The sequence below is a fragment of the Myotis daubentonii genome, chromosome 16 (genome assembly GCF_963259705.1).
Source record: "Myotis daubentonii chromosome 16, mMyoDau2.1, whole genome shotgun sequence".
Lineage (NCBI taxonomy): Eukaryota > Metazoa > Chordata > Mammalia > Chiroptera > Vespertilionidae > Myotis > Myotis daubentonii.
This window is the reverse complement of record NC_081855.1, coordinates 39,048,772-39,065,979: the sequence shown is the minus strand read 5'-3', so window position 1 is coordinate 39,065,979 and position 17,208 is coordinate 39,048,772. Positions and strand designations below refer to the sequence as shown.

Genomic DNA, 17,208 nt, shown 5'->3' with positions numbered 1-17,208 from the left:
CGTGCCCGGGTTGTGGGCTCAATCCCCAGTAGGGGACTTGCAGGAGGCAGCCAATTCAATTCATGATTCTTTCTCATCATGGATGTTTCTATCTCCCTCTCCCTCTTCTTCCTCTCTGAAATCAATACAAATATTTTTTTTTTAAAAAAGAAAAATCTGTCTTTATCAAAAAACACTTCATGTGTGCATTCCAAATAAAATTACTAAAGATGAATATTAAAATCCAACAATGCTCTAATTAAAAGTTAAAAAAAGGAAAGAAAATAGTGTGGCTTTGTCTGCTTATACTGGAGATAAACATACCTCATGACCCATTCGTACGTATATTCAACATGATTGCATGCGCATGGGAACCAGGAGACATGCAATAAGAGTAGTCATAGCCTCATTTTTTTATCTTTTTAAAAAAATATATCTTTTTATTGATTTCAGAGAAGGGAGAGGGAGAGAGAGAGAAACATCAATGATGAGAGAGAATCATTGATCAGCTGCCTTCTGCACGCCCCCTACTGGGGATTGAACCCGAAACCCAGGCATGTACCCTGATGAGGAATCAAACTGTGACTTCCTGATTCACAGGTCAATGCTCACCCACTGAGCCACGCCAAGCAGGCATAGCCCCATTATTTGTAACAGCCCCAAACTCACAATCACCTAAATATCCCATAAAAGAGTAGTAGTTAAGTTGGGGAGGTGAGGTTGTGATTGGGAAGAGACCTGCCAAGGGTTTCTGGGATGCTGGTGACATTTCATCACTAGTGTTCACTTGATATAATTTATTAAACTGCATATATATTTTTATTCATCTCCATATAATGTGTGCTGTAATTCACAACAAAAAATATTGAAAAGATTGGTGGAGCCGAAACTGGTTTGGCTCAGTGGATAGAGCGTCGGCCTGCAGACTGAAAGGTCCCAGGTTCGATTCCAGTCAAGGGCATGTACCTGGGTTGCGGGCATATCCCCAGTGGGAGATGTGCAGGAGGCAGCTGATCGATGTTTCTCTCTCATCGATGTTTCTAACTCTCTATCTCTCTCCCTTCCTCTCTGTAAAAAATCAATAAAATATATTTAAAAAAAAAAAAAAAGAAAAGATTGGTGGATTTGTAAAAGAATCAAAGTGAAACTTCTGGACATGGAAAAAAGTAGGTACTGAAATGAAAATCCAGTAGGTTCTCCTCTTCCTTTTCTTCTTCCCTTCCTACACAATTCAATCCAGAAGCCATGGTGGGTGGCACATGGCAGGGGTTGCTGATGTCTGTGCAGGGCTGAGGTGGAGCTGGGGGAGGAGGGGGTTTTGAGGATTACATGAGGATAAGTGCAGGAAGCACTGAAGTACCTGGAACCTTCTACATGCTCAACACATGATCGTTATTGTCCTTAAGGTTGTTTGAGAGATGGCATAACAGCCGCCTCTGTGTCCTGTGTCACATCCTCTGGGCCTCACCTCCTACTCCAGCTGCATCTGTGACTTCACTCACTTTGTGTTGACAGTTTCATGCTTCAAATGTACAACACATACCACTCCTTTTCTGCCCTGGGTCTTCCCAGTGTCCTGGGTGAGACACTAATGGAAGACTGCTTGGAATGCCCACATGCATAGCCCAGAAGTCAGGCTGGGGGGCGGGGGTAGTGGGTGCCTCACCTCCTGGGGTGGCCCTCAGCCAATGGATACATGCTTCTCACTATGTTCCTCAAGTGGACAATTCTGAGAGACACCTTTTTCATTCCTCAGCAGGTTCCAGTGGGATCAAGCCCCAGTGGCCCACAGCAGTGCTCAACACAGCAATACATCCTTGGACTAGCTTTTCCTCCAGTCCCTCATGCCTGTTTCCTCACAAATAAATTATTTGCCCGAAAGGTCTTTTTAAAAAATATATTTTTATTGATTTTTATAGATCAAGGAAGGGAGAGAAACATTGATAAGAGAGGGAAACATCGATTACATGCCTCCTACACACCCCCTACCGAGGATTGAGCCCACAACCGGGGCATGTGCCCTGACTGGGAATCGAACCAGCAAACTCTTAATCCTTAGGATAATGCTTAAGCAACTGAGCAACACTGGCCAGGGCTTGCCAGAAGATCTTATCTCAGGCCCTGCCTTCAGGGCTAGCCCAGGATAAGACAGGGTATTAGAAGGTCCTAGAAATCAGCCCTGGGAAAGGGAATTACTTCCTGGATGGAAGTAAGGGGAGTGGTGATAACCCTTATACACCATAGCTTCATACTTACTAAGATTTTCCACTGCAGAAGTAGATAGTGAGCACTAGGTTATGCAATAGTTCTAGCACTTGGAAGACACAGGGCAATGGTAATTATATGGATGGTGGTGTTGGTTGGCTTTACTAACTGCTTTAGAAGCTTTGCAAGGACAAAATGAGAGGCTATTGATAGTTTGAGGGCAAGCTGTGGAATCCAGCAGCATTCTGCACTTCAAGACCTTGGGAGGTCTAGATAGGACCAAATCCAGTTACCAGTATGGTCACTCATTTGCTAGCCCCTCCCTACCCTTTTTTTTTTTATAGTCTAACGTTTTAGATATGTCTCCTCCTCTCCCCATTGACTCCCCCCCACCCCAAGCCATTCCCACCCAGGGCAAGCCCCCACCGCCCCAGTGTCTGTCCATTGGTCATGTTAATAATATGCATGCATCCAAGTCCTTTTGTTGCTCTCTAATTCCCCACCTCCCCTGCCATTTGTCTCTGGATTTATTTTTGTTCATCACATTATGTTGATCATTATATCCCACATATAAGTGAGATCATGTGATATTTATCTTTCTCTGACTGGCTTATTTCGCTTAGCATAATGCTCTCCAGTTCCATCCATGCTGTTGCAAATGGTAAAAGTTCCTTCTTTTTTATAGCGGCATAGTATTCCATTGTGTAGATGTAGCCCTTCCCTGCCCTTTGTGTTGCCTTCTTTTCCTTCCCTGTTTCTCTCTCCCTGAACTCTCCTGCTCCCTGGGATCACCTCCCATATAAACAACTTGCACCCATGCCTTGTCTCAGCTCTGCTTCAGGAAGGAGCTCAGGTTAAGACGTGAAGAAGCCTGAATTGGCCAAAACCGGTTTGGCTCAGTGGATAGAGTGTCAGCCTGCGGAATGAAAGGTCCCAGGTTCGATTCCGGTCAAGGGCATGTACCTTGGTTGCGGGCATATCCCCAGTAGGAGATGTGCAGGAGGCAGCTGATCGATGTTTCTCTCTCATCGATGTTTCTGACTATCTCCCTTCCTCTCTGTAAAAAATCAATAAAAAAAAAAAAAGAAGCCTGAATTGACTCTCACAGAAGCTCCATGACATAGGTTTTATTTCTCTCTCATTTGTCCCCTATAGTGGGCTGAATAGTGACTCCCCAAAAACATATGTCCAAGTCCTAACTCCTGGAACCTGTGAATGTCACCTTATTTGGAAAAAGTGTTTGCAGATGAAATTAGGTTAAGGATTTTAAGATGAGGTCATTCTGGATTATCCAGGTGGTTCCTAAATCTTGTGACCAGTTTTTCTATAAGAGAATCGCAGAGGCCACGTGAAGACAGAGGCAGAGATTGGAGTGATGCTGCCACGAACCAAGAACCACAAGGAACCACCAGATACGGAGAGGCAGGCAAGGATTCTCCCATATAGCTTTGGAGGGAGTGTGGGCCTGCTGACACCTTGATTTTGGATTTCTGGCCTCCAGAACTGTGAGAAAAAAATTTCTGTTTTAATTCACCAGTTAATGATAATTGGTTACCACAGTCCTAGAAAACTAATCCATTCTTTCTTCTCCACCAACTCAACTCTGGGCTGTTCTCTCCACAGAACACTGATTGGATATGCAACACATATAGGCATGCCTTTGACATTAGCTCAGTCTTGAGGACTGAGAAAATCCCTGAAAAATCAATATAAATATTTTTGCAGCCTAACCTGGTGTGGCTCAGCGGTTGAGCCTTGACCCAAGAACCAAGAGGTCACTGGTTTGATTTTGGTCAGGGCATATGCCCGGATGGGGGCTCAATCCCCAGTAAGGGCATGTAGGAGGGAGCTTATCAATGATTCTCTCTCATCACTGATGTTTCTATCTCTCCCTCTCTGAAATAAATAAAAATATAAAAATGTTTGCAGCCTCTGAAAATCTGAGAACAAGTTTCAATGGCAGTGAGTAACAAGCACGTACTTGTTAAGTAATCTTGCCTGCCTTTCATGGTGACTGCAGGCACTGTTTTCCTCAGACACATTTTCAAGGTCACTGTTTTTTGTTTTAGAATTCAGACCTTTGTGTTTTTGCTTTAATGGGCACGGGGCCAGGGAAACCAGAAAGATGACCATAATGTTTTCAGGATGCATTTATGAAAAGCACAGTGGCCTAACAGTTATTCTTTTTTAAGTGATGTGGAAATGGGGAGAACGGTTCATGCCTAAAAATAGCAAAAGCATTTAAGAACTGTCACCAGTCAGGATCCCACCTGACAAAGCTGTTGTCTGATGACAAGATTGGCAGTACCTGAATGTGCCACAGGGATAGTGTTTAATCATAAAAATCAGTGATTCACTGTAGGTAACCAGGAGAGACATTTTTTTTTTGGTCCATGGGCCATGCCTATATGCATACAGGGTCCTTGGTTGATTATCTCCCACCTACTCCCCCTCCCCCACCTTCCCTCCAAGATTCCGCACTCTGTTCCAGTCTTGGAGTCTCTGGATCCACTCCATGCATTAGTTTATTTTGTTACTGAGATTCCACATATGAGTGAGATCATGGGATATCTTTCTCTGACTGACTTATTTCACTTAGCATAATACTCCAGGAAGACATTTTTTAAAAAAATTGATTTCAGAGAGGGAGAGATAGAAATATCAATGAGAGAGAATCATTAATCGGCTGTCTCCTACATGCCCCCTACTGGGGATCGAGCCTACAACCTGGTCATGTGCTCTGACTGGAATTAAACCGTGACCTCCTGATTCATAGGTGGAGGCTCATTTGCTGAGCCACACCAGCTGGGCAAGAGAGATGTTTTAAAGTGTCAATCAAGCCCAGCCGGTGTGGCTCAGTGGTTGAACATCAACCTATTAACTAGAGGTCATGGTTCAATTCCTGGTCAGGGCAAATGCCTGGGTTGTGGGCTCAATCCCCAGTGCGGAGTCAGCTGATCAATGATTCTCTCTCATCATTGATGTTTCTATATGTCTCCCTCTCCCTTCCTCTCTGAAACCAATACAAACATATTTAAAGTGTCAATCAAGTTTGCTTTTTCTTCATGTAAATCAGCTTTGTAAAAATTATCTTACCCTGAGATGTAGTTTGTATCTTTAAATTTCATAAGCTGAGTTCAGCATAGACACATCCAGTTTTATTATCATTATGGGCTTCTGAAATATAAAAGAAGAAATGATTTAGTAAAATTAGAATATATACCCATAGAGTCGCATAAATTTTTTTATTTTAATAGCAAGGTGAAATGACAAACAAATATTAACTTTTTTTCCTGGACTATATCAAAGTAAATTTTTATTTAAAAATAAAATTATTTTTCAATTACAGTTTACATTTAATATTATTTTGTACTAGGTTTAGGTATATAGCACAGTGGTTAGATAATCATATACTTTACATTGTGTTCTCCTGATATTTCTAGTAGCCACCTGACACCAGACATAGTTATTATAATATTACTGTCTCTATTCTCTATACTTTACATCTGCATGATTATTTTGTAACTACCAATTTGTACTTCTTAATCCCTTCACCTTTTTCAAGTAATTTGTTATTGAAAATGGGTTCGAAGTGCCCCTGCATCCTCCTCTCGATGTTTTATGTGATACTCTCTCTGTCCCATCGTGATACTGATTACTCTTGGTCTCCTGGGTGTGCATGTGGTCCCCATCCACCCCGTTTTTGGGCTCCTAGAGTCCTGGAATATGGTGGCCTCACAGGGACCGCTGTCTCATTCAATAGTATCTCTTATCCCAAACTGTGGCTCACCTGGTATCACCTCCAGGAACATGGGGGTGGCATAATGTATCTCATGAGAATGTTCAGTTTCTGGGCAAAAGACAAGAAACAGAGTTATTGGGCCTACAAATGGAATCTCTGGTCACTCGAGGGCAGTGGCTCAGCTAGCTGCCCTCGCAATGGCATGTAGCCTCTGGACTTGGCAGAGAGTGCTTACCATCTTGGGCTGTGGACACACACTGTCTTGGTACTGAGCCTGGCACAGGCTCATCTGTAAAATGGGAATGACATAAATTGGGAGTTAGGGCCGTTTATGTTGCACAGGGCAGGTACATCCAGGTGTTTACTGGATTTGTTCTTGTTGGCCAAGGCTGTGGGTCTTTTTACCGTAAAGCAGTGTATGATGGCTGCTTTGAGAGGTGATCATAGCCCAGTCAGTGTGGCTCAATTGGTTGACCATCGCCCCATGCACCAAGAGGTACCAGTTCAATTCCAGGTCAGGGCTAAGTTCCCAGTAGGGGGCCTACAGGAGGCAGCAAATCAATGTTTCTATCTCTCTCCCTCTCCCTTCCTCTCTCTCTAAAATCAATTAAAAAAAAAAAAGTGCCTAGCCACGTGGCTCAGTGGTTGAGCATTGACCTGTGAAACAGGAGGTAATGGTTTGATTCCCGGTTGGGGCACCTGCCTGGGTTGCAGGCTCAATCCCCAGTGTGGGGGCGTGCAGAAGGCAGCCAATCAATGATTCTCTCTCATCCTTGATGGTTTTTTTTCTCTCTCTCTCTCTCCCTCTCCTTCCCTTTCTGAAATATGTATATATTTAAAAAGTGATCATAAAGGGATTTGGGGCACAGTGAAGATCATTCCAAACTGATATAAAAAAATTTCTGAGGTATGTTCTTAAGTGGAAAAAAAATCAAGATGTAGAATAGCCTCTCTGTGACATGCTGCCATTTCTGCCATGTGTTTAGATGTCAGCATACGCATAGACTATCTGTAGAAAGATTTTAAAAACTGGTTATTGTCCCTGGAAAGTGGGACTGGGCATCAGGGGTGGGAAGGAAACATCTGTATGACCTTAAAAATATAAGATGAAAACCAACCAACCAAACCAATGAAAATACCTCAAAAGTTATCTTACCTGCTTGATTTTCATGGACATTTGCATATATTCCAACTTCTATGGGTGTATTTCCATAGTCTCTGGGTGCCTTATCTCTCATAGCTTTTCCTGTGTAAATTGTGCAGAATTAATTAAATTAAACCAATCCAGCCACATTTTTCTGATCTCCTCTGCCAAGGAGTAGAATTCCCCAAAGTTCTGAAACAAAGAATGAGCTGCTCCAATGGCCTTGTTATCTATTAAAGGAAAAATGTGGACTCAGCAAGGTGTCCATTGTACCTGCTTTCCCAAGCCAAGAACCCTCCTGATTTATTCTCCCAGCTCAGCAAGTGACATCCTTTGCCTATCAGATTATGCTTGAGATGGCCAGAGACACATTTTCTTACTTATTTAAAAATATATATATTTTATTGATTTTTTTACACAGAGGAAGGGAGAGGGATAGAGAGTTAGAAACTCTAACTTCCAGAGAGAAACATCGATTAGCTGCCTCCTGCACACCCCCTACTGGGGATGTGCCTGCAACCAAGGTACATGCCCTTGACCCGAATAGAACCTGGGACCCTTCAGTCCTCAGGCCGACGCTCTATCCACTGAGCCAAACCGGTTAGGGCCACATTTTCTTTCCTTCGCTGAAAAGCACAGTCTGTCAAAAGCTTTGTAATATCTGCAGGAGATAGTAAATTACCCAGCTGAGTTCTCTTTAGCTGAGGCCAGTACTCAAAGAATATTAATTCCACTTTTGCAAATCTCTAGGCTTTTTTGTAAGAAGGGAGACAGGTTTTAAAAATGTATGAGATGTCTGCCTTGGCTGGATGGTTCAGTTGGTTGGAGTGTCGTGTATGGGAGGCAACTGATCGATATTTCTCTATCATATCAGTGTTTTTTTCCCTCTCTCTTTCCCTTTCTCTCTAAATCAATAAAAAACATATCCTCCGGTGAGGAGAAAACACACACATATGAGATGTGTGTGTAAAAAAGAAAAAAAAGTGTATGAGGTGTATACATTTTGACATCTGCTTTTTAATATGTATATATTTTTAAAATAAATATATTTTTCATTGATTTCAGAGAGGAAAGGAGAGGGAGAGAGATAGAAACATCAATGATGAGAGAGAATCATTGATAAGCTGCCTCCTGCACACCCCCTATTGGGGATCGAGCCTGTAACCCAGGCATGTGACCTTGACCAGAATTGAACCAGGGACCCTTCAGTCCGCAGGCCGACGCTCTATCCAATGAGCCAAACCAGCGGGGGCTTGAGATCTATTTTCAAGTTTCATACCAACTGAGTCCCTGACTTCTCTGAATTATAATCCAGAGGTGGAGGAGGCGCTGGAGCCTAACATTTATCGCTTAGTTCTCTCCCCAGTTGTGACAGTTTCTCCCGCGACCCCATTCTACAGGTCAGAATGCTGGGGCTCAGGCAGGTTCACTGGTGGGTGCCAGTGCTGAGACACAAAGTGTCTTTTGTGCAGATCTCCATATTCCTCTACAGTTGTGTGCCCAATGAAAAGGCCATTTTGAAATCTTAACTAGAGTTAGCCATAAGGCGAGGGATTGACACAGCACTTAAGGTGGAGCAGAGAGGAAGGCTGCTCGTGTTTGTCTTCATGTACGGGGTGTCCTCCGAGCGGCTGAAAAATACAGGACAAAGCTTTTGCCTTCGAGGAGTTGGCACTCAGGACCGCTCTGTCATTTGCAGGGCTCGGGGCAAAGTAAAAATGTGAGGCCTCTTGTTAAAAATTATTAATATTTATATACTTATGTTCATAGCACACTATTCACGATAGCCCAAAGGTGGAATAACCCAAGAGCACAACCTGGATGAGCCTTGAGGACATTATGCTAGTAACATAAACTAGTTACAAAAGGACAGATTCTCTATGATTCCATTTATATATAAGGTCCTCCCTAGAGTAGACAAGCAGAATGTTAGTGGCCCGGGACTAGGAGGAGGGGGAAGTGACTGGTGAGTTAGTGTTTGATGGGGGCAGAGTTTCAATTTTACAAGATGAGAAAAGTGCTGGGGATAGATGGTGGTGCTGGTTGCACAACAATGAGAGTACTCGATGCCTCTGAACTGTATACTTAACCTGATTAAGATGGTACATTTTATGGTCTTATATATTTTACCACAATTTAAAAAGTAATTTTGTTGAGCCGGTGTCCCTCAGTGGTTGAGTGTCGACCTATGAACCAGGTCACAGTTTGATTCCCGGTCAGGACATATGACTGGGTTGCAGATTTGATCCCCAATAGGGGGTGTGCAGGAGGCAGCCCATTAATGATTCTCTATCATCACTGTTGTTTCTATCTCTCTCTTCCTCTCTGAAATCAATAAAAATACATATTTTTAAATATATTTTATTGACTTTTTACAGAGAGGAAGGGAGAGGGATAGAATTAGAAACATCGAGGAGAGAGAAACATCTGATCAGCTGCCTCCTGCACACCTCCCCACTGGGGATGTGCCCACAACCAAGGTACATGACCTTGACTGGAATCAAACCTGGGACTTTTCAGTCTGCAGGCCAACGCTCTGTCCACTAAGCCAAACCGGTTAGGGCAAAAATACATATATTTTTAAAAAGTAATTTTAAAAAGTAAAAAGAAAAGTATTAAGCATTCCAATCCAGTGACAGCCAAGGAGCATTAAACCAAGTGTGGGGCTCTTCTTAGCCCAGACCTTGTGTGACTACACAGGGCCCACACGGGTGAGCAATCTAAATAAGAAAAGCTCTTACCCAATAACCACAGCAAGTCTGTTTCATTTACCTTTCCCCTTTCTCAGCTTTTTCTTCTCTTTTTATTTCTTCACATCCATTTCTGATTCCTCTTTCCCTTCCTCCTCACCTTCTCCCCTGCGGCCTGTATCCAAAACCCATGGAAAACAATGGAAAATAGAACTTACTGGCTTTGTATTTCTGTCGTATCCAAAATGCCAGAAGTAGGATTATGATTAGCATCAGTAATAACAGCGGAAGCAGTAGCGGCAGGCAGAGTGGACAGCTGTCTCCACCTGGAGGAAGACAGCATTCACCAGTCAGCACACAGCTTTCTTTCTCAATGACAGTGGACTGTGAATTGTTCTGGAAAGGGCGATTGCGGCTGTCTCCCATGGTAACCCATGTATTGTGCACCTTAGCCCTGCACTGCTGTGGACACCTGCAACTCCCAGTGAAGTTCTTAAAGTCATGACCAAGTGCATTTTCCACAGGGGTCACACAAGGAGACAACACAGTATTTAACAGACCAAATCGTGGCTACAATGTTAGGGTCATAAGCTTCAGAATGGCCTGGTCACTTATTGGACAAAGCCCTTAGTCATGTTGGCGTAATTTACAACACCCAAACAGCTACCATTTATTATTAACTACACTAGAGGCCCGGTGCACAAAAATTTGTGCACTCGGGGGGGAGGGGGAGTCCCTCAGCCCGGCCTGTGCCCTCTAGCAGTCTGGGACCCCTTGGGAGATAACAACCTGCTGGCTTAGGCCTGCTCCCGGGTGGCAGAGGGCAGGCCCAATCCCTAGGTGCAGCCCCTGGTTGGTCTCAGAGCAGGGCCGATTGGGGAGTTGGGGCGCCGCCCCCTGTCATGCAAAGAGCAGGGCAGATTGGGAGGTTGCGATGCCACCCTCAGTCACGCTCAGGGTAGGGCCGATTGGGGGGTTGGGGCACCGCCTTCTGTCACACTCAAGGCAGAGTCGATGGGGAGGTTGTGGCGCCACCCCCTGTGACGCACAGAGCAGGGCCAATCAGGGGGTTGAGGAGCTCCCCCCTGTCACTCACAGAGCAGGGCCCATCAGGGGGTTGAGGAGCTCCCCCCTGTCACTCACAGAGTAGGGCCAATAGGGGAGTTGGCACACCGCCCCCTGTCACACACAGAGCAGGGTGGATCAGGGGGTTGGGGCGCCGCCACTGTCACACTCAGGGCAGGGCCGATGGGGAGGTTATGGCTCTACCCCATCACACACAGAGCAGGGCCCGTGGGAGGAGGAGGGGTTGGGGCGCCGCCCTCTATCACCCACAGAGCAGGGCTGATCAGGGGGTTGGGGCGCCTTCACCTGTCACGAACAGAGCAAGGCCGATAGGGAGGTTGTGGCTCTGCCCCCCATCACACACAGAGCAGGGCCCGTGGGGGGTGGGTTGGGGCGCCGCACCCTGTCACACACAGAGCCGCAGGGCAATCAGGGGGTTTGGGTGCTGCCCCCTGTCACACTGATCTCGGTGCCGGGAGGCCTCGTGACTCTGCTGATCCCAGTGTTGGGAAGCATATTACCCTTTTACTATATAGAATAGCGGCCTGGTGCACGGGTGGGGGCTGGCTGGTTTGCCCTGAAAGGTGTCCTGGATCAGGGTGGGGGTCCCCACTGGGGTGCCTGGCCAGCCTGGATGAGGGGATGATGGCTGTTTGCAGCTGGTCACACACCCTTCAAGGTGGGGGTCCCCACTGGGGTGCCTGGCCAGTCTGGGTGAGGGGCTGAGGGCTGTTTTCAGGCTGGGACTGAAGCTCCCAACTGCTCCTTTTTTTCTTTTTTATTCTGAGCCAGCTTTAGCTCTGAGGCTCCAGCTCTTAGGCCTCCGCTCCTGAAAGCAGGTATCTGGTTTGTTTAGGTTCTACAATCGAAACTCTGTATCAACTCCAGGTCTGAGATCCCGGCTAGCTGAAAGCTGGTTTCTGGGGTTTTGTTTACCTTCTATATTTGTTACAATGTTTGAAACTGCAGGCTCAGAGTCCTGCAGCGGCTGGCGGGGAACATTGGAGTCCTCCGTCACTGAAGCAAACAAGCCTCATGTTAGTTTCAAACTGCCTGGCTGCCGGCCGCCATCTTGGCTGACAGTTAATTTGCATATTGCCCTGATTAGCCAATGGGAAGGGTAGCGGTCGTACGCCAATTACCATGTTTCTCTTTTATTAGTGTAGATGTCAGACACTGAGTTAAGCACTTTACAGGCATTGCCTTACTTGTCTTATTAGTATCACTCCCATTTTACAAATGAGTAGAGTAAAGCTCAGAAAGGGTTAAGTGACTTTCTAAGGTCACACAGCTAGTAGACGGAAAGGCTGTGATTTGTGGGCAAAAGCCTGCTTCTGGGTTCTGACTCCCACAGTCTGCCTCACTTTTTAGGACTTAAGGCTAGCGTGTGGGCTCTTCTGAGGATGAGTCTGGGTGGAGTGTTAATGCCCAAGTGTGCCTATTGCCTTTGCTAACCTAACTTTTGGCCAGGTTTGAATCTAGAATAATCAGGCTCCTTGGAGTTCTGTACTGGAACATGGCAGCATGGGTGAGAGCCAGCCCCAGTTCCAGCCTGACCCCCTTCACACCCAGGCTCTGACCTGCACCCTAAGGGACCTAGCATGCATGTGGACCCCGGCCTGCATGTCCAGAAGCCATTCACAACCCCCACAAGCAGCTCCCTTAGCTTGCATCCAGGAATGCTCACATCCTCACTGTGGCCCACCCTTGGGAGACTGAACTGGGAAAGAGACTTGTGCTGGCCCTGTGGGTGGGTTCTGATCTGATTGGGTAGGGAATTTGGACCCAGGTACCAAGAGTGTGGTGTAAAAAAGTGGGGATAGAGGGTCCAGGTGGGCATTTTCCCATGGCCCCCTGGACTCCTCAGCTTGTGGGAATGTGCATGGCCAAGATGCACCAGAGCAGTACCCTCCAAAACCCAGGGAAGGGACGGGGGCCCCTCTTGCCCCAAGCCAAGGGTGGCACTGAAAGTCTAGACTCACCAAGTGTTAGCAGTGGGGCAATAAATAGCCAAGTAGGCGTTAGAAGTCACCGAAAAAGCAAAAGAAAAGAGACCTGGCAGCTCCAAGAGAGATGCAAATTCTAGTGTGATTGCTCAGAACCCGGGCAGTGGAAGGTCAAGGCAAGAAGCAGGGTCCAGTCAGGAAGTCTCATTGCAAGGTCCCTTCCTGCCACAGTGTCTAGGCTTTTCTATGACTTTTTTTGTTCTGTTTTTATGGTAGAAAGCAATCCCATTACAGTTCATATGGACCCTACCAAAGGAAAAGCACTTGGAAGCAGGTGGCCAAAGTGGGAAGTGGACAGGCAGAAGTTCCTGGAAGCAAATCCAGACCTGTTGAAAGAGCTCAGGTAGTCCTTACTTGTTGAAGGCATGGTGGCGGGATAACTGTATCTTGCGTTGTCAGGCAGGCTGTTTTTAGCTTCACAACGATACTCTTTCCCTTCTCCAGTGTTGCTCTTGGTTAAATTAAATTCAGCAGGCTCCCTTACATGCTTGGAAATAACTGGTGATAAGGCGATGCCTTTTTCAAAGAAAGTATAATTGATGGGCAGAGAACCGTTGAAGGAGATGCAGCGTAGTGTTATATAAAGGTTTGTCTGTTTTTGAACAATTTTCAGCACTGGAGTGGTCACTGGATCTAGAAAAATGAAAGTGCCTGTTACAGGGGTAATCAGATTGGGTTCACTCACTCAGTCCACAAATGTGGATCGAACCCCCCGTACTCTATTCCCCAGTGTGGTCCCAGGGATGAATGACACCCTTCTTGAGAAGTCAGGAAGCTTGCACCCAGTGGGAAAGGCCAGTGACCACTCTATCATTAGATGGTTAAAACGGTTATAATCTAAGAAGCTAAGAACCACTGACCGAGAGCAGAAGCGTCCAGGAGAACTTTCGGTAATGATGGAAATGTTCTATGTCTGTGTTGTCTAATATGGCAGCCACCTGTGGCTACTGAACACTTGAAATGTGACTAAGGAGACTGAGGAACTAAGTTGTTTATTCCATATAATTTTAATTAATTAGAATTTAAATTTAAATAGCCATGTGTGACTAATGGCTACCATAATGGAGAGCATAGATCTAGAGAACCACTCAAAGATTTGACCAGTATCAGGGCATCTATGTTTAGAAGAATCCAGGTACACTGTACATGTATTACCTGGAAACCCTCTCTCCAAGGAGTTTATTATCAAGGTCATCTTCATAGAGGAGCCCATTAATGCTAGGTTGTGAGAGGCTTAGGGTGGGAAGATGGGAGAGAAAAATATAGAAGTAGTAAGATGTAGTTGGGCAGGAAGAACATGGGCTGATGGGGCACCTGGTGGGTGGTCACTGCAAAGGGAAGAGGTGGGCAAAGCCTAGGGCTTTGGAGACCCTTGTCACCAGGCCCAACACTGATTCTCAGACTTCTCACTCGAATCTGCAGAGAAAAAGCATTTTTGCCTACCGGATGGGAATCCGAGAGTAAAGCCTCTAGAAAAGATTTCAATAATTTTCCAAATTGTTGAAGTAAGACTTTTTGTCTTAGATAACCAGCCTATTATTATCTGAAATAGCCCAAAAGTCTTTGGGAGGAAAGTGAAATGGAATTATCCTATTTAATAGAAGGCTAATATGCATATTGTCCCCTCTACTGGGAGTTCAATTGGGAGGCGGGGCCAGCTGGCCAACCGCCTATGGCCCCTCCCCTCGCCAGCCCTGCCCAATTGCCCCAATTGGGGAGGGCCGGCCGGACCCCACCTGTGCATGAATTCATGCACCAGGCCTCTAGTTAAGAATAAAGATCTCAGTGACATACTTTTCAGGCTCTTGAGTGAGTGCTTGCAAGGGGAACAGAGAGTCCATTGTAGAATAGGAAAGGGTCCTACCCGTCACAGGGCCCCATGGAATGAGTGCTCTACTTACCCATAATTGTGAAGTTGAACTTGTGACTGTATGTTGAACAGTTGGAAATGTTGGCTTTGCATTGGTAGGGCCCCGAATCACGGGCTTCTGAGATGCTTAGGTTAAAAATCACAGGTTTTCCTTTGCTATTCTGGGTTCCCATGTAATCCTTATCCCGAAACAAAGAATAGGTGATTTGTAGTGATTTGTTCTGGTGGGAACAACTTAGAGATACATTTTGACCCTTCCTGACTATATTCGTTTTTGATTGCAAATATGGAGAAATGAATTCTGGAAAACAAAATAACACAAGAGAAAGTTCTTGTTAATGTCCCTTGATAATAACCGTCTGGTCACATTTTGTGGATCAAAGTGGTGGAGATAATGTTTTGGCAAACTTTCGTAAGGGGGCGTTTCTTGCCTACACAGCCTGGCTGATCAGTGTGTGAGGAAGCCTCAGGGCCTACAGAGGCCCCATCCAATGAGAGGTGGTGGCCTCGACAAGCCTTTTTGCGCTTGCTATCTCTCTGGCCAGTAAGAGCCTGAAGTGGACCCACTAAAGCAGCGGTTCTCAACCTATGGGTCGTGACCCCTTTGGCGGTCGAACAACCCTTTCACAGGGGTCGCCTAAGACCATCCTGCATATCAGATATTCACATTATGATTCATAACAGTAGCAACATTACAGTTATGAAGTAGCAACGAAAATAATAATTTTATGGTTGGGTCACAACATGAGGAACTGTATTTAAAGGGCCAGAAGGTTGAGAACCACTGCAAAGACTGGCTATGCTGACTTAGAAATATTAAAGTTCTAGGTTCTATGACCAACCATTATGTCTGGTAGCTTGTTTTGTCCATTATTTATTTTAAAGTTCTTATTTTGGGAAATAAGAACTTTCAAATAATAGTGGAGAAGAGAGTACAATGATCCCCCATGGGCCTATCACCCAGCTTCAATAATGATCAACTCATGGTCCATCCTGTCTCATCTGCCTCTCACCCCTTTCCATTATTTTAAAGAAAATCCCAGACCACATGTTATTGCACCCATAAATTTCAGTATTGAGAAAGAGAAAAACAGCCCCTGACAGTAGGGGACTGGCTTGGCTAGGAACTGACCTGTCACTCACAGCTAGAATACCAATACCAAACAAGGCCACTCACTCTATGACCATGTTGGATTAAGACAAAAACAAGACAACTCCATGATCATATCTGGACACAGATCAGAATTATTAACATACCCAATTATATCATTATTCCCACTTTCTAATTGGATCCAATCCAGAGTAGAGGCTACTGCTTTGAATCTTTCTCCAAACCACCTAACACAGATCTAAATCTTATCATAAGACCTTTCTATCACCCTCCTGCTGAGACATCCCATGATTTTATTGGTATACATTTTCTCCCCCAAATCAGCTTTGTTCAACTACATGTGTATCCTTGGTGATCTTTGGCTAGAGGATGTTGGTAGTTTGTATGGCTAAAAGATAAGGACTCTTTTGTGAACATACCAATTACCATTATCACTCCTAACAATTCACAATAATTTATCTCTGAGTCTCAGAAAAGATACTCCAACCCCCTCCCTAAAATCACTTCATTTTAAACAGCAGGTAATAGAAAAGACTTTGCTCTGGTTATTCATCTAAAAGCATAGAAAAACTTATTCATGAAAGATCATGTTTAAAGCTGACCATCCACTGTTTTGGTAAAGACGGTTTTAGTACAAGAGAGAGAAGTAAATGAAACTTACTGTTTGTTTTTTTCATTGTCTCACAGTCCAGTTCTGCTTTTAGAGTCAAAAGAGAGAAAAGAAACACAAAAAAACTCTTTTTCCACATCACAGTTTGGTTTTGAGATACAGGCCTTAGATGTGACAGAAGAAAAATGCCCTAGTCTTCATATGGCTCCGAATTCTCCCGAATGAAATGGAAGAAGAGGCCAAAGGAGGTGTGGTGGCACCATAGTGGTGAGTCACTTAGAGAACTTCCTTATTTTAGACCAAGTTATACAGATCACAGTTGTCTGCATAAGCTTTGGCATAATACGACTGGTTGGCTTGTCCAACATGTGTTCCTCAATGATTCTTGTAAGAAGAGAGAGAGATGTAGGAGGTTACGCTAACTCAGGTTGGAAGGGAAGTTGAACTGTGTGTGTGTGTGTGGGGGGGGGTGGTGGTGGTGGTGGTGGTAAAAATATGACTATTGTGTTGTCTTTGTGAAAACCCACCTGATCATCTCTCTTTGGATTTGGCCTGTTTCAAAAGGAACTTAATGGAAGTTTGCTTTAGTCTTGGGAAACAAGTATTGACTATCTAGAGCAGACATATACAAGCATGGCATGATTTTGTGAAATGTAGATTCCTAGGCCCTATTCCACACTTACTGGGGATGAAACCTGGGACTCTGAATTTTAACAAGGACCCCAGCGGTCTCAGAGTCTCTAACTTACATCCCAGAATGCACTGTGGTTCACTTCTACCTGATCC

The 17,208-nt window shown here is 44.9% G+C and overlaps 1 protein-coding gene across 4 annotated transcripts; it reads right to left on the bottom strand.

The window, feature by feature from the left end:
• Positions 1-761: 761 nt before the first annotated feature.
• MILR1 (mast cell immunoglobulin like receptor 1) lies at positions 762-16,801 on the bottom strand. 4 transcript variants are annotated; one of them, XM_059669981.1, is made up of 9 exons: positions 16,474-16,799; positions 14,733-15,002; positions 13,186-13,464; positions 9,979-10,086; positions 7,083-7,172; positions 6,162-6,215; positions 5,975-6,034; positions 5,281-5,361; positions 762-1,279 (listed from the first exon to the last, which is right to left on the bottom strand). In XM_059669981.1, the coding sequence occupies exons 1-8, from the start codon at positions 16,559-16,561 to the stop codon at positions 5,309-5,311; spliced, it is 1,002 nt and encodes a 333-aa protein (XP_059525964.1). In that variant the 5' UTR covers positions 16,562-16,799; the 3' UTR covers positions 762-1,279; positions 5,281-5,308. The 4 variants fall into 4 exon arrangements, with proteins under 4 accessions (XP_059525964.1, XP_059525963.1, XP_059525966.1 ...); XM_059669980.1 differs by lacking the exon at positions 762-1,279 and adding an exon at positions 3,275-3,687 and having other exon boundaries at positions 16,474-16,798; XM_059669983.1 differs by lacking the exon at positions 762-1,279 and adding an exon at positions 3,275-3,687 and having other exon boundaries at positions 14,733-14,880; positions 16,474-16,798.
• Positions 16,802-17,208: the final 407 nt, after the last annotated feature.